Genomic DNA, 24,561 nt, shown 5'->3' on the forward strand with positions numbered 1-24,561 from the left:
GACACTGTCAGGAGATGAGGTGTCTCCCAAAGTTCTCTGCCTCCAGTTGCTGTAGACCGCCCTGTAAGGTTTTTTTCCTTGCAAGGATGTTTTCCCTTTTCTGTCAGGCCAGTGAAATACCCTTGACATTCCTTGTTCCTCCACCTTGTCCCCTGTCACAGCACAGAACAGCTCAATTTCACTTGCTCTGGAGCTCATATGTTTTCATGGGGATTTGGTGTGGCAGATGATGTTATATATTAATCGCTAACACAACACAGTGTGTTAGCACAAACAAATTAACACAAACAATAAACCACAGGGCTCAGCACGCTAACAGGAGGCTGCACAATCTACAGGGCTCCCACTGGGATAAATCCTCTCCCTGCGTTGCCGGGTATTTCATTGGACACGTTGCAAACTTAACCTAAGCACCATAAGGAACGGATGCTTCAGCCGACGTCAGCTGCTTCTTCAAATCCAATCCAGCATAAAAACTGACTAACTCCATCCCGGAGATTTTTCCTCTTGCGTCAATGCTGGAGCTGTACCCTCTGGAACGCGTCCAGCTGGGAGGCACCGGGCTCTGCACTGTCACCGAGGGCAGCTAGAGCCTGGTAAAGTCATAGGGGAGAGTGCGCTCTCTGGGAGCACAGACCAGACCTGAAGATGGGCCCAGGACCCTTCCCGCAGCCTGTGTTTGTCTGCAATAAAGCAGTGTTGCTTCTGCCATCCTACTTCACTCATTTCTCCTTCCCTTCTCCTTCTTCTCCTTCCCTTCTCCTTCTCCTTCCCTTCTCCTCTTCACTTTACCCACTTGTGGATTTGCCTGTTCTTGAGGGATTTTGTAACCTGTGGGTTGTTCTTGGCTCCATTTGCTGTTTCCTCACACCTCGGGGGACACCTCGCCCCTTCTCAGGGTGTTGTGGTGGGGCAGGGGAGGCAGAGGCAGTGCTCCCTTTTGCACACCTGGTGTGCTCCTTCCTGGGCAGAGTCCTGCCCAGAGACCTGGCACCCCTCACCAGGCATCTCACGGAAAGGAAGGGGCAGGGACTTCACCAGACGCTGGGAAGCCCTTACAATGGGCTTTGTAATCCCTGCAGCAACGATGTGCCACTAAACTAACTAAGCATAATGAAGCCCAGCAGAGCAAGGCTCAGTGCTCCCACTCCTGCCTCTGTGATACCTCAAACAAGTTCAACACGGGGTGCCCAGGGTCACTGGATACTTTTAAACCCCTTTGCTTGTTGTATCTCAATGTCCTTCAATGCAAGCAACAGTGATGATGTTTAGTCACCTTGGGTGAGCTGTTTGGCATTGAAAGGGATCCAGGATAATCCTGGCTTAGGTTTTTGTATAATTTATTCATTGTATTTTTAGATTTTGTTGTCTAGAATAAAACTGCACCATTTCTAGCTCTTCTCTGATGGCATCTTAGCTGACTTATGGTCTTCCTACTCATTAATTCCATTTCCCTCTTTTCAGTTGAAATGCCAGGCTGGAACTGGTCAGGAAACCACATCCCCATAGATTTTTAAAATTTCTCGTGATTCTCTCAAAGAATATTTTTAATGGGAAAGGGTGATTGAATCGAACCTGTTCTCACACACGTGGCTGGTGCATGAGGAACATCCTCATTCTTGTCCTACTGGGCTCAGAGAGGGGGTTTGGAAAAGAGATGTGGAGGAGCAGTCAAACTCTCCAGAGATGAGAAGCAGCACAGATTCCTTCCTCCTGGCTTTTGCTGGAGAAAACCTGGCCCTGGGGAAGGCAGTAGCAAGACCCCTGTCATCTGAGGAAGGTGAATGTGTAAAGGGATCCATAACGTACCCGGGGCCAAGCCGTGCTGGCTACTAGCTCTGCAGGGGCCCAGCTGCCACTGGCCCTGGAGGTGAGGGCCACACGTGGCTCGTCGTGGTCTGCGGGCACTTCCCATGGGCCATGGCCTGGGAAACACCTCCATCCTCACAAATAGCACAAACCGACTGGCACGAGGGGTGGCTCAGTTTCGAGAACCATCGGGGCAGTGGCTGATCTTTTCCTTGCCAGCGCAAGCCGCCTCACGCCTTCCTCTGCGGAATTAGCACAAGGACAGATTAAAGAAAGCCAATTTCCTTTCTCATCAAATCAATTCCTTCTGGGGCAAACAAAGCCACGAGCACAGCGCTCTTGTCCTCCCGTGATCTTGTGGTTTGCTCTGGCTGGAAGAGGCAGCTTTGGAAAACCCGAGCCCATTTCCTGCTCTGCGTGCTGCAGTGTATATCCTCGCCTCAGCCCTGGAAATGCTTTGATGGATATTATTAGGCCCGGAAAGCATTTGGAGCTCCTTTCTTCCGTACGAGCCGACCAAACTGCTACGGGATGAAAGAGGGGCAAATTGGAAGGGTCTGTGGATGCTGCGGGCAGGCTGCCCGGCTCAGGGAGCCCAAGCTGCTCTGCTGCCTGCGATGGGGAGCGGAGGAAAGCAGCCGCCAGGCCTTTGGGAGGGGGCACATCTCTTTTATACCCTCCTGCCAAGAGGCAGAGCCATGGTGGGGCTGGCCACAGCCCCCCCGTCCGCTCATCTTGGCAGTGCTGCTGAGGCTCACTGGATCCCTGGCTGGCTTCAGGCTCCTGGCCATGCCCATGTCCCGGTGCAAAGGCTGGGAGGGAAAATGAACCATGATTTGTCCCTGGCTGGTGCCCTGGTGCTTTGATACTGGGCCTGAGACAGACCATTTCACCCCTGTTTCTCACCACTGCACTGTTACAGCACTATTCTGCCCTGTAACTGGTTTTACCCAGCAAAGGCTGTGGGCACAGGGATGGATTTCCCAGGTGAAGCCCATGTCTCAGAGGGAAAAAGCTGTGCTGTTTTGTCCTTAGGATGTTTGCCCCTGGGTTTGCTTGTCCACCAAGGCAGCTCCTGTTGGCCTGCTGTCACCTCCACTCTCAGTGCTGCTGGGCAGGCAGAGAAGGTGAGGCTGGAGAGTCAAAGCCACCAAACCAACCCCAGCAAAGCCTCACCCCTCCTGGCTCCATCCAGCCCCAGGCAACACACCTTGGCTCCTTCTTAAATCCCTATGCCAGGTACAGCAGATTCCATCCCCTTCCCCAGCGCACCCTCATCAAATTCTACAAGTGAGGGAACCAGCCCTTTGGTCCTCTCACACTGGCCATTGCCCACCCTGGGTCTGCGTGCCCTGTCCTTGCTCAGCCCCCTCCAGCCACTGGGATGGGGACTCTCTCACCACTCTCAATGGGAAGCTGGCTGAAAAGCAAAGCCAAGCAAAACCTTCCCTTTGCGAGGGACTGGAGCGCTGATTGGTGTTTTGCCGCTAACACAGTCAAGAAATGACAGTGCGGAAATCTTGGGGAGTGAACAGCACTTGTGGTTGTTGGTGAAATCCCATATTAGTAGAAGGGTCTGGTAAATGGAAGCAGGAGTCGCTCTGACTACAGCATCTGTTGGATGTGGAGAGTGGTTATGACTCTCTCCAAATACAATGCACATGTACTGGGGAAAATGACTGCTACAATAACAGGAATAAATCTTAATAGAGACTTGGGTGATAACAGACACCATAGGGGAGTTATCAAAATGAAAAACATATGGCAGCGTCTCTGCCAGACCTGCATGGAAACGCCTCGGAAGGACTAGCAGACCCTGTACCTGAAAATGGATAAAGGCAGGGGAGACAGTGACAGGGGAATGGGGCTGAGGGAACAGGGTCAATCCCACCATCGTGCCCTGCTGAGAAGCCAGAGCAGAGCGGGTTGGGTGTCAGTGTCCTCCTGTCTCTCTCCCCTCTGCTTGAGTCTGGGTCTGAAAGCAGCCCAGTTTGACAGACTCTTCCCCACTTCTCTCAGCTTTGCCAAGGCAAGAGGCTGCAAGTCAGCCTGGACAGGGGCCATTTCTGACTGTTCAAACAAGACCTGGACCCGGATTGTTTATTAGCACAAGATCCCATTTTCTCTGCCTTTTCGCAGCAAGCAGGGGCAGAGGAGAGCGAGTGGAGGAGCAAATTCAGGGCCCAGGGAAGTTCAAGCACAGCCCTGGGCCACGAGGGCAGAATGGATTTGTTTTCCAGCAGTTATAGGAGCCACAAACTGAGCCCAGACTTCATGGTATGGCAAAGAACAAGCGAATGGGAAGCTTGGCTGGAACTGACAGTTTCTTGGCAGGAAGCAGAGAGAGACAGGACAGAGCAACGTTAAATGAAATTGCACCTTCTCCCAAGCACTCAAATGTCTTCGGCAGAGGAGAAACCACGGATTAGGCAGAGTGCAGAGCCCCAGCTCTGATGTGCTCTCCCCGAGCGCAGCCTGGCGGGTGACGGACAGAGGCGAGTGCAGCGGGTACGGAGCCGGTCCCCACGGGAGGAGGGTGTCGGGAAGGGAGCAGGAGGTGTGAAGGGCATCCCCGGGATCCCCAGCAAAAGGGTCAGACCCCAGACTTTGGGGTCAGGAGCGGAATATGCCGATCGGTTACCTGGGAGGTTCCCACCCCACTGGGACCAGCCACTGCTCCTTGATTCTCTTCAAAGGCTGGTCCCACTGCGTTGACCCCCACGGTCGTACAAAACTGGGGCAGGGCCCAGGGGCAGGGGGAGAGCCTCGAGCAGAAACTGTCACCTCCTCCTTCCCTCTCAGAGGTACAGGCTACCATCATCCAACCCAGGGCCAACTTGACAACTGGAGATTAAATAGTGGAAAATTCAAAAGACAGCTGAGGAAGGGGCTTATCTTAGTCCAGACACTCGTCACGCTAGCGTTAGATGACCAGGGACACCAGGAGTAAATAGAGATGTTGTTACGGTAATGGCAACAAGGCTGGAGGGAGGGAGGACCACAGAGCAGACCCTAAGTGCTTAATGCCTCTAAGTTGTCAGGGACTTTGCCCCTGGCTGTCATTATTTTAATTGCATCCTAAGTCTGCAGCCTCTGGCCAGAGCAGGTGTCTGAGGACACAGGGTGGATCGACCCCGGTGCCTGTCACAGCAAAGACTGTGCTGAAGAGAGGGTTGGACGTGATCTTGGCTACACTGATCATCCACATTGATACAATCCAGGGTTAATAACCTGGGCTGGCTTGTTTACTTAGAATAAAAAAATCATCCCTGCCCGGGGGATTAGCAAGGAGGAGCCTGAAGCTTTGAGCTGGTCTGTTCCAGCAGCAGAGGGGCAGGTCCTGCCCTCGTTTCTCCAGGCTGGTACTCACTCGTGGCCATCGTTGGGACAGTCACTGGCACAAGCCTCTGTCCCAGGGACAGGCAGGGACCATCTGACCCAGACGGGCTGCAGATGCCCAGTTTTGGCTTAAGCTAATGTACATCAGGCAAAAGAATTCAGAGATGAAACGGCATCCTTACATCAGCTCCCACCAGAAGGTTTGCTTTATCATGTGCCTAGTCACAATAAACTAGCCAATAAAGTAGTAATAAATGGCCACCAAAAATTATTTCAGAGTCAATAAAACAAGAGCAGAGTTTAACAAGGAGAAACGAATTGTTAACACTCCTCCCCTTCCCTGTCCTATAAAACATGTTGGGTTTTACAGGCGATGGGTCAATGCAGAGCTCCACTGGTGATGTGGGACAGGCAGGGTGACCATCGCTGCCTTTGCCATGAGTGAGGTGACAACCCCAAAACTTCACCGTCAGCACAGCCCCAATTCCCACTTCTGCTGCTGGCTGGGGACCCCTCCACAAGGCCATGGGCTCCCCACGACTGCAGGATGTGGCCCACACCCCATGTTTCCCCTCCCTTGGTGACGGAGAGCGCTGTGGGGGTGTCCCTGCAGCACTCAGTGCCATTGGGAGTCGGATGGTGAAACCGCAGGGCGCTGAGCTAAGCTCTCGCGTTGAGCAAACAAGCCTTTCTAAAGGTTTAGAGGACCACCTTCACGCGCAGAATGACCCCCCATGTTTAAACCAAACAATCTTGACCTCTCTATGAGTTTTAACCACATAAAAGCTCACCTCTTGGACTCTCCATTAGGTTTTATGATGTGCTTCCATATTTAAATGGACATGACTCACACCAGGGTTTCTGCTGTGCATGTGAAGGAAAGAAAAGATGAATGCCAGATGTTATGTATGAGTTACTTCAGGGAAAAAAAAAAAAAAAAAGAGAGAAAAGGAAATTAAATGTTGGGCTGGGCTTTCACAGCTCTCCCTGCTCAGGTGAGCATCAGGCTGGTATTTGAATTTGCTTTAAAAACGCAGCCTCCTCAGCCCAGTCGCACTCCTGGCTGCCCTGCAAGACGCAGCCCCCCCAGCTCGCCCTCCTCACAGTGGGGGCTTCAATTTTCTGTCAAAAGTCTTCTGGCCAAAGCTGGCAGCTGTCAGCACCTCCCTGTTTATTTGTGGAGCAGGAGAGGGCAGGAGGGGGAGCACAGAGGGGGTGGAGGGCAGTCCCACTTTGGGGTGACGTGTTCCCTCACCCAGAAAACCCGGCTAAGGCCGGCGTGCCATGCGGAGGAGCTGCACAGGCAGCGTGGGTCTGAGGGTGCAGGCTCTGACCACCACAACTGGGAAAGCACCTGAGAAGCTGCCAGCCATCCCCGGCGGCTTAGGGCTGCCTTCGTGTGGGCTCAGCAGCAGACAGCCCTGCAGCCTTGCTCCTGCCTGCCCTGTTACTCTCTGAAAGGATCATCTGTGCCGGCACAGACCCCCGGGATGTCATCGCCTCCACCACCCCGCTCTCCACATGACTCACATTCCCACCCGAGGGGACAATGGCAGAGCCTCCAGCCAGGCGAGCACGAAATCCCCAGCCACGGGTTAGTCCTTCCCTGCGCTCGGAGCTGTACACACACAGGGCAGGAAGCATGGCCGTGCCCACGCTGAAGTCATGGGCACCACGTCCCACTCTCAGAGCCAACACGAGAGCACAGGGGCTGCAGCACCACCCACAGTGAAGGAAGGACCACTCCACCCGTTGCATCTTTCCCAGCATGGGTGGACACAGCCTTAAAAACCCAACCAGCGATCTGTGCAGATCCCTTTTAAATGTTGGGCTGGGCTTTCACAGCTCTCCCTGCTCAGGTGAGCATCAGGCTGGTATTTGAATTTGCTTTAAAAACGCAGCCTCCTCAGCCCAGTCGCACTCCTGGCTGCCCTGCAAGACGCAGCCCCCCCAGCTCGCCCTCCTCACAGTGGGGGCTTCAATTTTCTGTCAAAAGTCTTCTGGCCAAAGCTGGCAGCTGTCAGCACCTCCCTGTTTATTTGTGGAGCAGGAGAGGGCAGGAGGGGGAGCACAGAGGGGGTGGAGGGCAGTCCCACTTTGGGGTGACGTGTTCCCTCACCCAGAAAACCCGGCTAAGGCCGGCGTGCCATGCGGAGGAGCTGCACAGGCAGCGTGGGTCTGAGGGTGCAGGCTCTGACCACCACAACTGGGAAAGCACCTGAGAAGCTGCCAGCCATCCCCGGCGGCTTAGGGCTGCCTTCGTGTGGGCTCAGCAGCAGACAGCCCTGCAGCCTTGCTCCTGCCTGCCCTGTTACTCTCTGAAAGGATCATCTGTGCCGGCACAGACCCCCGGGATGTCATCGCCTCCACCACCCCGCTCTCCACATGACTCACATTCCCACCCGAGGGGACAATGGCAGAGCCTCCAGCCAGGCGAGCACGAAATCCCCAGCCACGGGTTAGTCCTTCCCTGCGCTCGGAGCTGTACACACACAGGGCAGGAAGCATGGCCGTGCCCACGCTGAAGTCATGGGCACCACGTCCCACTCTCAGAGCCAACACGAGAGCACAGGGGCTGCAGCACCACCCACAGTGAAGGAAGGACCACTCCACCCGTTGCATCTTTCCCAGCATGGGTGGACACAGCCTTAAAAACCCAACCAGCGATCTGTGCAGATCCCTTCCCGGGAGTCTCCTCCTGGGAGGGCCCGATGCTCCACGTGGCCTCTCCTCCCCGCAGCTGGCCGGGGGACAGGCACGTCGACATGAAAGGGGTCCTGCTGCTCCCAACCGGGGCGGGCTGTCCCGCTGCAGACAGATGAGGCTGAAACTCCACACTAAGCATGTGTAAGGACATTAAGCTGTTGGAACTAAAGGATAATTTGAAAAGTATTTTTCTTAATACTGGCATTAGGTTTCCCCAGCTTTGCAGTTGGTAAAGAGAAAAAGAATGTCCTTACTAAGGGAAAGCAAGTGAAAGCTGAACCGGGGAGGAATTAGGGGGTGGTGGATGCTCGGAGCTGGGTCCCCTTGCTTGGCTCAGGGCACTGATCACGCTCAGGGCAAGAAGGCGGCCTGTTCCCAGCCCAGACCCTGCTGAAACACCCTGGGGGTCACTGCCTTTGCCTTGCTGGCAAATTGCAGCCCGGCAAGAGGGAATCGACGTGGCCACACACACTCTCCCGTGAGCAAGAGCATCCGTGCAGCGTCCTGCCTGCACCGAGGGAAGGGCTGCGCTGCCGTCGGGGCCCTGGAAACATTCAAGTTAGGCAAAACCTCTGTTTTTCCAGAAGTGATGAACTGAAAGATTTTTCATCCTCATATCACACAGAAAGTTCCCTTGGGTACCTGCTGAGCTCTGCAACTTCTTTATACAGCTGCTGAGTGAGCCCATCATGAACTGAGAGCTCAAAACTCTGCAACTTTTATTTCCCTTCACATTTTCAGACCTCTCTCCTTAGCCGGGTAAATCAGTGCAGCGTCAGTGAGATCATCAGATCTGCACTTTACAGCAGCTGTAAGTGGCGCCTGGTGAGTTATGTTAGTTCTCAGCACTATCCCATTCCCGACCCCACAGGGATGGCAGCCCTTCCTGATGCTCTGGGCTGGTGATTCATGGCCCTGCGGTGCAGCCCCTCCTCTGCATCCCCACCTCTGCCCCAGCAAAGGTCCCGGGGCGTGGGCTCTGCCCTTGTCTCCTCTTCCACTCCCTGCCTCCGCCACCACAGGCCAGGGCAGCGGGTGGGATGCGGGGCCCGACGCTGCACCCCAAGCTCCTGAGTGCAGGAAGCTGATAAGTCGGCGGTTCGGGGAGCGCGGGGAGGCACGGTGCCGGCCGCGGGGCATCAGAAGAGCCCACGTCCCTCATAGAGGAATTCCTGTGCCCTTGCAAAATGCCCGTGTGAACGGAGGCAGGAAAATTAGCTGCAATATGGCTTTTTGTGATGGCAGAGAAATTGCGAAAGGAAGGAAAATAAAAAAGGTTCCGTTTTCCTCTTGCCCCCCTTCCCCACGATGCTGGAAAGGCTCAGGAAGTGCCCAGCCAACAGGAACAATGTGAAAAAAACCCAGTACCATTTTCCCTGGTGAACCTGGCGGGATCCCAAGCAGGGACTATAACACCCTGCAGAAGTGGGGCTCCCTCGTGCCTCTCATGGGGAAACGAGGGCTGGGCTCCCGCCTTTCATTTTCTTCCTCTTCCTTTCCTGAGCCTGCTGCCATGTCCCCAGCGTGATGAGGAGGGATGTCTCACCCTGCCTGGGCACACTGGGGGCACATGCAGCGGCAAGGGCTGGCAGGGGGTTCCCAGTGAGCTCCCCATCTCTGGCCCGAGTGGGAAGCAGCAGCTGGCAGAAGGACACACACTAGGTCACTCCATCAGCCTCTTTAACCTCCCACCTCACCCCAAAAATGCCTTTTAATTGTGCATCAAGGCTGCCCAAAAGCTTTCTCACCCTGAACCACTCATCGATGCAGACACTGTGGCTGTGACAATGTGCAGGACATGTCTCTGGGAGAGTTCATACAATTTTGCAAGAGCTGCAACCACAAGAGTGTCTGGGCAGAACCAAAGTCATCCAACGCCACGTCCCTTCCCTGCCGGCCCTGCTCGGCTGGCACCGCCAGAGGAAGAGGAAAGGCAGGACCTGATTCCAGGGTCGCAGCCCTGGTGCATCCCTGGGAGTGGTGTGAGGGGAGGTCTGCAGACAGGCTGGGCACCGCCACGTCCCACAGTGGGTGCAGGGAGGGCTTGGGATGGTGAGGAGCTTCCGTGCTCCTGGGCAGCACGTCACCAGGAACAGGCAGCACGGCCAGGCCTCCTCCAGGGCCTCGCGCATCCCCTGGGCTTGTGTGTAAATGCTACGCTTCCCCAAATAGATGCTTTTCTGGGAATGTCCCATGGCCCCACAGCGGCCCGGCTGGATGGCATCGGATGACCAAAGCTGTTGCGTGCTCCCATTGTTCCCCAAGGCGGTTATTAATAGAGCGCCATAATAATAGGGGATATTTATAAAACACCTCTGTCCCTGGGAACCCAGAGCAATCTGCTAACCTAGGCAGGTCTGTCTGTCAGCCCTGAGCTGCTCTGGTGATCTCCACAAAGGGAAAATGAACCCTATACCCCAATGAATGGCATGAGAAATGCGCGGGCTGGAGGGGCCACTGCAAAGCTCCGGCGCAAGGTGTGAGCACCAGCACCGTGGTCCTGCAAGGGCACAGGGACAGGAACAACCTCACCCTGGCCACCTCCCTGCAGCAGAGCAAATCAGGGGCAGAGCAGGGGGCATAAACACTCTTCCCCTGGTCCCAGCTGCAGCCTGGTGCTTGGAGGAAAAGGAGATGCCACTAAAGAAATCAAAGCTGGCATGGTCTGTGGCAGCACAACTGCCCAGACTCCTCAGGACTGCCCAGCGGGCCAGGGTGCAGGTGGTGAGGGAGATGCCATGGCTTTTCATGCAAGGTTTAGTTAGAAGGACCCATTTGCTGCACTCCCATGACATCTGGGCTGCAGGGACCAGGACCAGGCTCTGGGGACAGGCTGAGGATCTGTGATTAAATAGCGAGTTTCACACTTGCAGCAAGCTCTGCAAATCTCCCAGGTCCTGTACAGAAGACGCACCAAAAATGCGCACTCTTGCTTAGCTTTATAGAAGGAGAAAGTAAAATGAGGCGCAGGATTCAGTGAGAGCCCAGCCAGCCCCCCCTCACACAGTGCCCGGGAGCTGCCAGGTGTCCGGGTGCCAGGCACAGCCAGGACGCGCGCTGGGGGAGGCACACACACAGCCTTGCTGTCGGGCTGCTCCACCAGCATCATAAAACCCAAACAAATCCAGTCCTCCCCCCATTCTCACTTGAGGAATTAGAGAAATGAGGCCGTTTATGTCTTCACACGGGCGACTGAGCCTGGCAATGACCTTTGGTCACTTCGGAGCAGGGCTGGATTTGAAATGTGAACCAGAGACCAGGAGGTGAAAACCTCCATATCCCATTACAAATCCCCGGGGATGCCCAAGGCTTGTCAAGTCACAGTGCTTTGCTGCTTATTTATTACTATTTGTCTATGATTGTAGCCATTGCCAGGGCTCACGTTACGGCTCGGGCAGTGGTCAGCTGCCGAGTGGCCTCTGGGGCCAGCTCCTCTCCCCGCAACCCTGGGGCTGGGGTGGCTGTTGGTGTCACTCCTTCCCTGGCAGCAAACAGGAGCATCACAGTGGGTGACATGGTCCCCAAATTAGTGACAGCAGTGAGGAAACAAATTCCCCCTTTAAGATAACGAAGTACACAGCCCTACACAGTAAGGGATCCAGGTAAAATACCCCTGAGCCATATTATAGTGAAATTAATTGGACATATTGGATATGCAATATTGTGTACTGGCTTATTCACAACCGGACAGCACTTGCTGTTGGTTTATTAATGCTCTAAGATAGGAAAATCCTCTGTCTGCGTCAGTTTGTCCTCAGAAATAACTGTAGAAGACCTGCATTTATTCAGCAAGTGGTTTGACTGACTTAAGTTTTCTTTTATCCAAAGAGACCTCTAACCCAGCAGGTAACTGCAGCTTCATGAGAAAAGCAAGTCAGAGACAGTGTGCATTTCTTTTTAAAAAAATATCATATCTCTCTATAAACAGAAAATTCCCTTTCATCCCTTCTAAGCCAGCTTCAACCCACTCCTCCCCACTAATCATCTTATTTCTACTTTTGTGGTCTAAGAGGTATGAGATCATTTTGCAGACCAGGGCTAAGGCAAGCCCCTGGGTGGTCAGGGGCAGGCTCCCCGCCTGGCTCTGCTGGATCTGCCCTCCCGACAGAGGGGCACGTTCCCATGAGCCGAACAATGGGGTTTGCAAGAAGATGTTTTATAGAAGAAGTTTTAGCACCCCTGTGTGGCATCACTCTGCTATGTGAGAGCTGAGCAGCGCACGGAAAATCTGCCTGAAGCTTCGGGGAGTCCACGGCAGCCTGTGCCTGCTGCTGGAAACGTGAGTCTGCCGGGGGCCGAGCCCCAGCGATCTCCCCATGAACAGCTCAGCCTCCGGGGAAAGGCACAAACCCACCTCACACCACAGGGCTCTCTGAGGGGGGGTTTCTGAGAGGTACGGCAAGGTCTCTTGAAACAGGAGAGAAAACAGCATGTAGAGTGCATGCAGTGATTAACTCACATAGAGCCATGTGTCTGGCTGTGACATTAAATGCTTTACAGCAGAAATGATGATAATTAAATTGCTTATGATGTGGGTAAGCTGATGGAGGTTGCTGAAGCTGTCAGGAATCAGTGAGGCTGCACTGATTTCCATGCAGATGCAGGGGCTCTGCTTGTGATACATGAGGGTTACTTGCCAGCAGGAGTGTGGGGATTTAGCAAGAGAAGCCCCATTTTAAAGGTGAGAAAGTATTTGTTTGCTGAGTACCCACAGGTTTGCCAGCTGAAGGTCAGTGATGGAGAGAGAGAACAAAGACCACTAAAGATTAATAAATCAGAGCAATACTGGTCCAGACACCTCTCGTCTGGTGTATTAGTTTCACTAGGCACTATCTGCATTAAGCAGGAATCCTTATACACCTCTGCAGATGTGACACAGGCTGCCAAAATGCTTGCGCTCCGAAAATATCCAAAAATACCATCCTGAGTCTCACTGACACATAGGAAAGAACCTATGGGGGTAAAACAGCACTGAGTGCCCACTCCTCAACAGAGCAAATGTATTCAGAGGGTTGTTCATCAAGAATAGAACTACAGAAAGAGAAATATGGGACTGTAAGACAGTGCAGCACAGTCTAGTGCTGAGTAATGGAACTTCCCAAGAGTGGGGCTCACTGGTGGCTCTTCACGCCCAAAGTTAATCCAATAAAGTGAATTGTCCAGTGCAACCTTTCCAGTGCAGCAGCCGGTATATGGAATAGGATTAACTTTGGGTTCAGAGCGAGTAAACACAACCTTTGTATCCAACGCTGAATTATTCTGCCTCAGTGCACTATTGGAGCCTGAATTTCTTATTTTCTCTTTGCTTTCTTGAGCAGAAGCGTTCCGTGGCCAACCTGAGATGGCAACCTTAGTGAACACACAATGGAAACTTTTAGGTTTCACTGGAACACAAGTTAGTCAAGTATAAATAATGATTGTGCTGTTTATGATCCTAAAACTGTAGATTGACTTCTAGCTAAAACTACGTACCTGTTCCAAGTGTTTGTTTTTGTTACTTGTGTCAGGAGTAGAGTCCAAGATACCTACGACTACGTAACAGCTTTGGGGATATCACATTTGCAGCCCAGTGGCTGGGTTGGGCTGCAGTGATTTTAGACTTCTTAAAAACACAGACAAAGAATAAATTGGCTCAGTAGAAAAAAATCAAATGCAGAAACCGTGCTTTTCTTGGTGTTGCTGTGCTGACAGCACTTCCATGTCAATGCCAGGCTTTAGCAATTTCCACCTTATTTCATGCTCTGACAAACCTCCAAGAGCTCAGTCTGGCCGGGGTTGGAGCGGTGCCGTGCCAGCCGGGGCGAGCGGCTCTGCCGGCGAGTGGAGGCAGGAAAACACTCAGCTTTGAGCGCGGCGCTCTCCTCGCTGTGTGGAGAGGGAGACCTTGGCGCAGGACAGCTTTTCTGCCGGGCTACTTCATGCCCGAAGGCTTGTACAAACCTCCCCTTTGGTTTGGCAAACGAGTCAGCTTTGGGTTCCTTTACCGAAAATCTGCCTCCTGGCAAAATCGTTTGTCCAAGGCACGTGGTCACCACAAAGTGCCTGCGGGTGCCCACGGCAGCCTGCCGTGCCTGATTTGTGGAGCGAGTGGGGCTTTAGCAGGTGGCCAAACTGATGCTGTCAAGTCCAAGTGTGACATTCCTGGTGAGGGAGGCGGGCTGGCCCGGGAGCTGCTGCCACGAGAGCGGGTTTTTGGCTTAGTGAGCTCAGCAGGCGGCCGGCAGGTATTCACAGCGCCGGGGGGGCCAGCCATGTAGAGCCCAACAGGGAAGGGCCCTGCTCCTACTGCCATATCCAGAGGAAAGGCTGAGTAGTTTTGGGGGGCAGAGCTTTGTGGGAGTAACTGGGGTCCAAACTGAGGGGCCTCATGCAGGTCTTGTGTGGGACAGCACTGCCCCAGGACAGCCCCCCCGCAGCCCTCACAGTGCTTCCCCTGAGTCCCTCCCTGCAGATGATGGGAGAATAGGAACAGCCTGGGGCAAAGCCAGATTTTCAGTGTATTTCTGGAAGTCTTGGGTGAACTTCTTCTGCCTTGAATTATCAGGGCATCTTTGGACACGGACTGTTCTCGAGCGCTCGTACTGCCTGGGGAGGTGGCGAGGACAGGCACAGGGGCTCGTCACAGACGTCAGATGCCATCTCAAGGCCAAATGTAAGTGTGGGTAGTTACATTTCCCCATTTAAACTGCCGGCCAGTCTCGGCTGGACAAAATGTTCCCTTCCTATCTGGAAGAGTCGCCGTGTCCTGGGAAACAGCTGCTGTGACAAAGTGAGGGGGCAGCTGCCATGCGGGGGACACTGTGTAAGGCCCGTGGCCGCCCGAGGACAGGTACCTGGTGGCAGCGCTGCTGAGGGGTCACCCACCCTGGGAGCCCCAGGAGCCTCTCTGGGCTTTGGTACAGCCTGACCCAGTGCCCGGCTGGGGAGGGACAGAGAAGGGCTCAAAGCCAAGTGCAAGTGGCATTTGTGAGGCCGGGTAGGGGACATCGCGGCCCATAGAGGGGATTTGGGCCAGGGACAGAGGCCTCTGCCCATCTGGGTGCCCGGACTCCCCCCAGAGCTTGCTGCCCCAACTGCATGATTCTGGTACAGCTAAGTCTGCAAATAAGACAAAATCCGAAGACATCTGAGTCAAAGACAAGCTGAGTCAACGGCCCAACTTAGTGAAAGCTGGTGAAATACAGACTTGGCCCTTTTCCTTCCCTGCAGCCCTGATGAAGCGCACGTTCTCTCAAGTAGGTCTTTATAAACGATCAAAGCGTCTGTGTGGCTTTTCAGGGGGTTGAGCTTCCACTCACAACCCAAGGTCCAGTTTAATAATGTAGCTTGTTAAATAAACAAGTGGCTACGCAGAGCCCCAGCACTGTGACGATGGAGAAGATCCGGTGTTCTCTTCCCACTCCAGCGCCAGCTGTTGATGGACATCTGTCTGTAAAACATTGGGCCTTTTATTGTTTTTAATGCAAGAAATGCCTTTTCCTGGAGACCACCACTGAATACTGCTTTGCTAGAAAGGCTCCTTCACAATCCAAACAGAGAGCAAGTGAGCATAGAGGATCCATTACCCAAAAACTCAACAAAATCTTCCTCACCCATGAAAAGTGTATGCACAGCGGAGGACGATCTTGGGGATGGGGCTGGGAGGAGGGGGGGCTGTTCCTGGAGGGTGGCGTTCTGGGACCCAACAGAGGAAAATACTTCCATTTTTCTATCCGATAACTCTACTGCCTGGCTAACAAAAATAATCCCCTATTAAAGATAACAGGAATCTGGCTGGTATAATGCATTCACAGAGATTGATGTGCTTCCAGTTTTCAGAGTGTCTGTACCTTCAGAGACACTACAAGCCACAATATTGGTGTGATAGTGGGGACGAGCTCTCTTGCAGACACAGTTTGGCTTTACATTTTTGCACGTGCATTTGAATTACAGGCTTTAATCTGACCTCAGTCACCAAAATAGAGTTGTCAAAGTCCTAACCTGCCCGAAGAGGTGGCCCATTCAGCCTTGCACATGCCAGGGAGTTGAGGGGTGTTTTTTTAACAACTGCTTTTTACCGAAGGCGTGGAGCCACACTATCTTAATTGTCATCCTTTTATTAGACCAGAGATTTGCTTCACTAAGAAAATACAGAAAATGCAAATGCCAGTAATATATTCCTTTAACTGAGCCAAATTCCACATTTTCTTATGCTCTCAGATACCTTCAGGAGCAGCACTATTTTGTCTAGTGTGCCAAAAGCACAGCAGGCTCTTCGAGCTAGAAATCACGGCAGAGCCACTGCTACTGTCCCCGAGGGGGCTGTCCCAGAGTCCCTCGCCATGGGACAGAGCCAGCCAGAGCGTTACAAAAGCCCTGTGCAGGTCACCTGGAGTCCCCTCAGCGCTGGCACACGTCCCCTGCGTCTGTTTCGTGTGGGAAGAGGTGATTTCAGCCTGACAGGTAAAATCAAGTGTTCTTACAGATGGGTCCTGGAGGAGACATCGGTGGTGAGATAGATGCTAATTGCTAATGAGAAATGGTCCATCGGAACTGGCAACGGCCCCAGCTCTGAGGTGGTAAATAACCCTAGTGCTTTTTTGGCAGTAAAGCAAAAATCTGTTTTTGTGCAATGGTCAGCAGAGGAGAACTCAACCGGAGCAACCTGGGGGCTCCCAGGGAGAAGGTTAAGCCAGGGGCTGTTTTAGTGCCTGCAGGATTTGTGATCCATTTTTGTGCCCGGAAAAGGTTTACTTCAGTATAGGAAAGTTCCACCTGGTTCAGAATGGTTCAGTTTTCCGAAAACAATTTGATGTCATCAAAGATGATTTTACCCTCTGCCTCTTCACAGGTGAAATTGCTGCTGAGCGACGTTCTCACGTTATGCAGGGACAAACGCACAGAAATCCCTCCAACAGAAGAGCTAAATGACAGGGTCACCTTGTCAGCGTGGCGAGGAGGTCCCCGTGTGACTCCCACTGAAGGCAGGTTTGAGAGGGCCCTTGACCCTTGTGGCTCTTTCCCAGGACTGGGCTCTCCCACCCTGAGCTCGCTGGGCAATGGCAGGGCTATGGAAGCGCAGAGCCCGGATGTCCATCTCCCAGCTCCTTGCATTCCTGTTCCTCACAGATGAAAAGGGTGATTTCCTCCTGGTAACACCCAGGAGCTGGCAAGTTTCAGCCCGGAGTGACTTCTTGTTTTTTCTTTTTTTTTTTTTCCTCTAAAGAGCTGTGATAAAAATAACCCCCAGGAAAAAAAAATCAAGCACTCAAACCCTTGAAGGCTTGACGCAACCTTCACTCACAGGAGCACTAGGACCGACAATACCATAATAAAGATCTGAGGTATCACCAAGAAAAATAGGAAGCAGCCAAAGAAAAAAAAGGTCACCGCAAGCTCGCTGTAAACACCCTCGCTTTGCACGTACCTCGGCTTCACCAGTTTGATTGCTAGCAGGCGAGATGTGACGCTGCATTTTCGGTGCTACAGGTATTTATTTTACACTCTGGCTCCGAGTCTGAGCCTCCGAATGTAAAAACAATCAGAAGGCTGAAGTGTAAATTCTCCCTGCTGATTTATTTACTGTTGTGTTTTTATAGCACCACATGGCTCTAAGTTTGCACTGGGCCCATTCAACCAAAACCCATGTCATACACTTCCAGAGAAATGAATGACTTTATAAATTCTCTACAATAATAATCCCACGTACAGGAATGCATGCAGAGAACACCCAGACGGGGCTGGAATGTTTTAAGAATATAATATTGTGCTTTTTTGGTCAGGGAAACACATTTCTCTCAGGGATATGTGGTGTGGCCCAGGCTCCAGCCCTGTCTGCCTACCACCTGTAATGAGCCCTTTGGGAGATTTTAGTTCAGGCCACCCAAACTGTGAGCTGGGCAAAGAGACATCAGCGCTACGAAGTTAACAGCCTTAATGAAGCCCGGCCCAGAGGAGACTCAAAACATCCACAGTGGGGGAAAAAAAAGGAAAGAAAGAAAAGAAAAGGCTTTGATAGGAAAAACATCTGATCTGTGTTCTCTAATCTTTGCTTTGTTAGTTAAAGCATCTTTAAAGGGCTTAGTACCCCTGGAACAGGGACCTCTTTCTCTCCCTTCAGAAACACCAATTAGAAAAGCAGGAAACTGCTTCCAGAAAGGGGGACTCTTTAAAAGAAAACTTAAATTTAGCTCGAGGGATCTGATTGCCTCTTTTTCACAAGCTATTTTTTCCCTCTGTTGTGTGGCTGAGCACGGATTTCTGCAGGGTGAGAAAGCAGCTCCTCGTGCTGATCCTGCTGATGGAAAGAACACGCAGAGGGGCAAGGAGAGGGGAGATCCACGGAATAAAGGGATGGGAAGACAAGAGGGTTTCTCATTTAAATACAGAGGGAATGACACCCTTACGGTGTGGCAGCCTGAGGAGCAAGTGTGCCACACGTGGGGAGGAGGGAGGCAGCGGGCTGGGTCACAGCAGACCCTGTGTCCACCACCCTGGCCACCAGCCGTGGAGGCAGCGAGGGCTCAGCTGGGCAGAGACTCTGCTGGTGGTCACAGATCCCATTGCCTTTGCACTGCTTTGTCCTCCACAGGGAGAGAAAACCCGTCTCCCCTTCCCTGGGGGTCTCGGTGTTGGGAGCTGGGGTCAGCACCATTTCCCTCGACAGGCTGGCACAGGCACAGTCAGTGGTGGCCAGCACAGTGGATGGCCAAGGGGCCACACCTTGGCATGGCCAGCCGGGCCGTGTTGTCCTGACAGCACCCTGGGGACCATGTGTCACACTGGCCCCTGCCCCAGGGCTTGGCCGTGGGAGTGGAGATGCCACCACAGCCTGCAGGGTCTCATCCAAGCAGCAATCGCCTGGGCAGTGGTGGCTGCTACTACCACACGAGTCCCTGCAGCCAGGGTGGGCCCTCCATGGCCATTGTCCCCGATGGCCACCCTCCCTCAAAGCTGTCCTCCATGCCAGGCCATCTCGCAGCCCTGCTCCAGTCACAGCTGTTACCAATGATAAACCCTCTCATCTCCACAGACCCTGCTAACCCAGAGGCTAGAAGGGAAACATCTGAACAAGCTCCTGGCTCTGTTCATGAAATTCCTGGACATAGTCCATGGTAAGATCTTTTTCTCTCTAGCAGAGTATTTTCCTTTGGACCTCAGGGATGTTACAACAGCTGTTTGTAAACAGTTCGCATCCAAAGTTAGCAAGGGGGTGAGCTGGGGAATCACATATCAACTTTGTCCTCTTGAACATCTGAAAAATGTTGCAGCTACCTTGGCACCACCACTGCGGACTGAAGAAGTCAGCCAAAAGGGCCAGTAGCCGTGGGGCAGCCGCCCGTGCCCACCTCTGCCTCCAGACACAGACGGGCAGGAGCGGGGCAGTGGGAGGCAGCGCTGCCCCTGCACGGGCTGAGACTCATAGAGACCCTGCGGCCGGGCAGGGACCTGCACAGGAGGGTTTTTGGGGAAGGAAGGAGGCAGAGGCTGACAGGAGCGGTTGGAGTCGAGAAGGCGCAGGGCAGGTAAGTGCTGAGGAGACCAAGAGTGAGGAGCACCTTGGAAAACCTGGTGTCCCTCTGTGAAAGGCTCGGAGGCTGTGAGGCGGCATAAAGCTGTTCCTGAACCCAAGCCCCAATCTCCCTCCCCACACTCCCAAGCCCCTCGCAGTATCCAGCCTGGAAAACAAGATACAGACCCCGGGTCCCTCCCTGTCCTCCTTTCTGCCATGAGTCCCCGCTTGCAGCCAGCTGGGGTTTGTATCAAACAGAGAAAACTTGTGAAAAAACACCAATAAACTTCCTGCACCGTAATGGGGGGAATGATAAAATCTTCTCAATGCTGCATAAAGTATTTCTGGATTTTGGAAAGGTGTTCGCTTTTCTGTACAACCTGAAATGGTCTGGCCCCTGTGAGAGCTCAGTCCTGTTGTGTGAAGCTGTTGCAACTGTCACCTCTGGAGACACCTGTGCTGGTGTAAAAGGGGGCTCTGTGAGACTGTGTGTCCTGACATGAGACCTCAGATCTGGGACAGCCAGAGCTTGTCACCCTTCAGGAAGAGCTGGAAGGGCCAATGCACTGGGCACAATTGGGCAGGCCATCTGTGTTGGCAAACCTTTTTCTAGCTCTTTTTCTTCTCATGGTGCCCCTGAGATTGTGTCATCATTTCTGGGTTAAGAGACATCTTCAAACCTGTGTCCATGAGAGGCTCCCGCTCACACGTTGCCCCAAGTGCATCTGAGTAAATGGAACCACAGCCTTTTCCAGGGGCAGTGTGTGCTCCCTCAGGTTTTCCCCTCCAGAGATGCCACAGCTGCCCCACTTCTCCTGCTGTTGCAGGGGGCACGGTGCCTCCACGCTCCTCCCGGCCAGCCCCGACTGACCTGGCACAGCCCAGCCTCCCTGACAGGTCCTCCAGTGTTTTTCTGGACGTGATGGATTGGCACAGGCCATCAGCAGAACTCAGAATTTTTCTTTCCATCCTTTGCTGGCAGTCTTTCAGCTGATGCTGGGAGGACCTTATTTGCTTTCTTCTTCAGCTAACACTCTCCCTTGGCATTAAAATGATCAGCAGTGGTGCTGACACTGGCAACAAGTCCAGAGTATTTTTTCCAGCTCCAGCAAAAAGGTGAGTTATGACTCTTTGTGCTCAGTCTGACACCAAATAATTCTGGGTGTTGATGTGTGTAAGATGTCAAAGTGTTTTGTGTGCATCTGCTGGGGCTGCTGCTTGTTTTCGGATGCTATTCTAGGCTGCCCAGACCGAAGCACAGTGAGATGAAGCCCACGGCCCCTGCAGACCCCTGGCACACAATCAGCAGCAGGAACTACCTGAGATGGGGCAGGGGGCTCTGTGGATTGCTGTCCCCCTGCCAGGCCAGCGCCAGGCGTGTGCCATGGAGGGTCCCTGCAGTTTTCTCCAGGGTGCCAGATGCTTAGCTAAGGACGAAGCCACCTGCCCTGGGTACAGCCCTGGTACAGCCCCTGGTACAGGCCAGGTTAGGATGTAGCATGTGCAGAGACACTTATGGATGTCCCACCCTGAAGCAAACTGACCAAAATGTACATTGCAAATAATTGCTCGATGAGAGAGGAGAAACAGAAGGTGGAACTAACCCTTGGGCTTTCACAGAGCACGAGGCAGAGGCTGAGAATTATTTTTACTTGCTGCCGACCATGTCCACCTCCTGCTTTCTCCTCTCCCAGCCAGAGACTCACTTGGTTCCAGACACACTCCCTCCACCGTTCGCTGCCACTCAGATGCTGCCTTGCTTTTGCTGCTTGAGCCGTCAGACCGAAACAATACAGTACATGTTTTACAAGGTAATTCTGCAGTGGGGAGGGAGAATTTGTAATTTTATGGAGCTTGTAAACTGAACTTGTAAAGTCCTTTAAAGCTGTTAGCTTGGGCATTTCATCCTACTGGTGCTTAGGGATAAAGGCCAGCAAGGGCAGAGGTGAAAGGGGCCAAATTCATTGCTGAGATGACTGCAGGCACTGGAGCTTACAGGGAGAATGGATTTGGTTTTGTTTAACCATTAGCTTTACAAAATTAGCCTAGCTTGTCTCCCTTGCAGCTCTTGACAGTCTCTCGGAGCTAGTTATATCCTCACGTGGATATGTGAGCACAAAAGACTCCAAGTCAGTGCAGCTGAGACACTGAAAGGACATGAATGTTTTTGTTTGCACTTCACCAAACAGGGCAGCGTCTGGGGAGAAAAGTTACACCTCTGGCAAGTTTTGTTTATATGCCTCAAAGGTTGGGGTGAGCACCCCTGGACTGGGACACCACAGGACTGAGGTACCTGCTGAAGCAGCCCCCGAGAAGGAATAAATAACCATCTATTGCAAAGCACCAACCATGAACGGAACTGAAGGCAAATGATAATAACGGCGAGCATTACAGAGGGGCTTCTAATAAAGCCTGCTCTGTGTCCTGAGCCAAGTGCTTTACCTGCCACTGAGGGCTCTGCAAGGTAATTATTCCATGGGCAGCGGGGATGATTGATGGAGATATTCATTAAACACGAACCTGACACTTTGCTCTCTAAGCCCTAATAATCCAACCAGGCTGGCTCTGAATAGGGCACCCTCCCCTCGGCACGTTTTTCACGAGGGGTTTCAAACTCAACCCAGCAGTGGAGTCCCAGCGCCCAGAGCCAATGGGGGGATCCCGGCTGCCTTCTGAGGGCCGCGGGCAGGTGCTGGGCCGGGGCCAGCTGTGCACACACGGACCCTAAGCAGAGAGTATTAGGCTGTGACAGCTGCAGCTGGCTCTCAAATAAGCACCGAGCATGAAGAGATTATGATAGATTTTGCTTGTATTATGAAACTGATTTTACATCATATACGGGGCAAAAAATGTCTGTCTCTCAAAGGGATGGAAATCCTTTGGCAGGGCAGAGCTGCCAAGCTCGGTGCTGCTGGCGAGGTTCAGGCTAATGGAGCATCTTCTCTGCACAGCGCCTGGTCTGCAGGAAAAACTCTGTGTCTGATAGTCTGGCTTTAGTGCTGGGGACAAATAAACTGCCTTTTATTCTTTTATTAATGGCATAACTAGTACCACCTCATTAGTCCTCTAGTACCTGCCCCTCAGGAGAACCGTGTTTAAGAGAATAACAAAATTTAACGTTTAAAAAGTATTCTCTAACTTTTTTTACTAGTATCTCTGCAGCTATTAAAATGTCAAAATTGCTAGTAAAGGGCTTCTGTTACTGTAAGAGGCTGTACAGCTGGCTGTGAATTTTTATGAGTATATTGAACTATGTGATTTGGGAGCAAAGGGGTCACATACTCATTTCTGAAGCAGATCATTTTTGTATGACTGAAATAGCACCTAACTCCCCTTCAGCTAATACCACACAACAACATCCATGTCAAAACTCAAGAAGAGCATTATCATATGATTAAAGCACCAGATTATAACTTCAGACCTTTTAAAACCTTGGCTGACATGTCTTAACAAAAAGAAGTTCCAATTTTGGACACCGTAAAGCCCCTGCAAAAATTCTCTCAATGTCTGCTACCTTCACCTGAAATTAGATTATTTTTTTTTCAATAGCTCTGCTGGGAACTGACACCAAGCATGTCTTGGGCAGTGACCAGGTCCTGGGCAAATTTAGCATCTATCTCTACACAGGCTGAGGCGCTCCAGGAGCAGGCAAAGGGCTCATCGTGGGCACTTGGGAAAGAAAGCTGTGGGTCTCGGTGGAGCCAACAGGCAGGTTTGTCTAAGGATGACGGTGCAGCAGCATCAAGTCACAGAATGGGAAAGAAGGGATAGAAAAGGATGACTTAAACACATGATCCAGAGGAACACGTCAAGTAGAGATACCCTGATGGGCCATAAGAGGTTTATCTGAATCCTTAGAAAGCTTTAAGGGGTTTGTCTTTCCAGATGATCCATCAAGTAACCGTGCTGTGAGAGCAAGGACTTTGGGCTTTGGTGGAGCTGTGGTTGGAACCCGTGCTGTGTCCACGCACCTTGCCAATGCCCTGACAAGCAAGGGGAGTGGGTGGGAACCGGGGTTTCCAGGCCACTTTGCAGGGCAAATATTCCTAAAGCTGGATGTTTTCACTCGCTCTTGCCTCTCTCTCAAAGCCAGCGAAAGGCTTGTGGTTCCCAGGGCGCATCCGACCCCTCCGGGATGGTTCCTCACTTCCTGCAGGGACCAGGTGTCGGCTGCGGTGCCTGGGGAAATGTGGATGGGGAAGCAGGATGTGTCCCAGCTTCAGGCTCCCCTCACGGCACTATTTAGTCACTGGGGTTATGGGAAATAGCCTGAGCTATCCAGGAACTGACAGTGGGACCCCATCCTGTTATCATGCTCTAGGATGGCCCTTCAGGAAATGACATAAATACCCTCGTTGCTCTCTATTTTATTTTTCACCATTGTGAAGCATCTTTTTTGTTATGTTTCTGCTGGTGGCAGGTGACCAGTCGCAGTGCCCTGGCTCCCCACATCCTGCTGGGCAAGGTCTGCCTCTGTCCCTCTGAGAATCAGGCAAAGGATGTGCCTGTTGGCCAGTGTTTTTTCTTGCCGCCCCAGTGATGTTGCCTGGGTCAGGAAATAAACCTATTTGGAAAGTGGCAGGAAGACAAGCTTTGATCAACGTGTTGCATGTCTGCAGCAAGATGGGCACCGTGTGTCAGGCGGGACCAGCACTGGGAGAACATGAGCTGTTGTGATCCAGAGTGACTCCAGGTCAGTGACTCTGAGCAACTGACCCTGTCCCTCTTGGAAATGTGCAGCTGCCCAGGGTGACCTGTACTCCAACAATTTTAATGTAACTTTTGCACCTTGCATCCTGCCTCTCCTGAGAGGGGAAGCTCCCTTTCTTTGCATCTTTGGAAATGTATTAAATATTACTGCAAGTTAATTGCCCTCTGAGAATTATACACCAAACTGCCAGCCAGGGAACACAGGAGACGCAGAGGAGAACCCGTGAATACAGGGAAAGCAGCCTGGGACCACTGACTTTCCCTACTGTGGTCACAAGCTCTTTGAGGACGGCAATATGGATACCACGGGTCCAACCAGCATCTTGCACTGAGCAGGCACCAGCCTGAGAGCTGGGAGAGAGGAACCCTCTTGCTCTTGTCTCCTTGTCCTGCTCCAAACAGCCCAATGCATAAAGAGCCAGGGAGAAACATCACAGGGTGATTTTCTGATTTACAACAGAACTGTGGTAGAGTATTTCTAGCTCAGTTAATGAGTGTTTTGTTAA

General features: G+C 52.4%; 1 protein-coding gene across 1 annotated transcript in view; it reads right to left on the reverse strand.

Moving 5' to 3' along the window:
- Positions 1 to 5,189, reverse strand: part of LOC106889187 (translation initiation factor IF-2-like) — a 9,918-nt gene extending 4,729 nt beyond the window's left edge. The window contains exon 1 of the mRNA XM_014943974.1: positions 5,180 to 5,189. Coding sequence (XP_014799460.1) covers positions 5,180 to 5,189 — 10 coding nt within the window. The remainder of the gene's footprint in view (positions 1 to 5,179) is intronic.
- Positions 5,190 to 24,561: the final 19,372 nt, after the last annotated feature.

The sequence above is a fragment of the Calidris pugnax genome, unplaced genomic scaffold (assembly GCF_001431845.1).
Source record: "Calidris pugnax isolate Ruff unplaced genomic scaffold, ASM143184v1 scaffold138, whole genome shotgun sequence".
Taxonomy (NCBI): domain Eukaryota; kingdom Metazoa; phylum Chordata; class Aves; order Charadriiformes; family Scolopacidae; genus Calidris; species Calidris pugnax.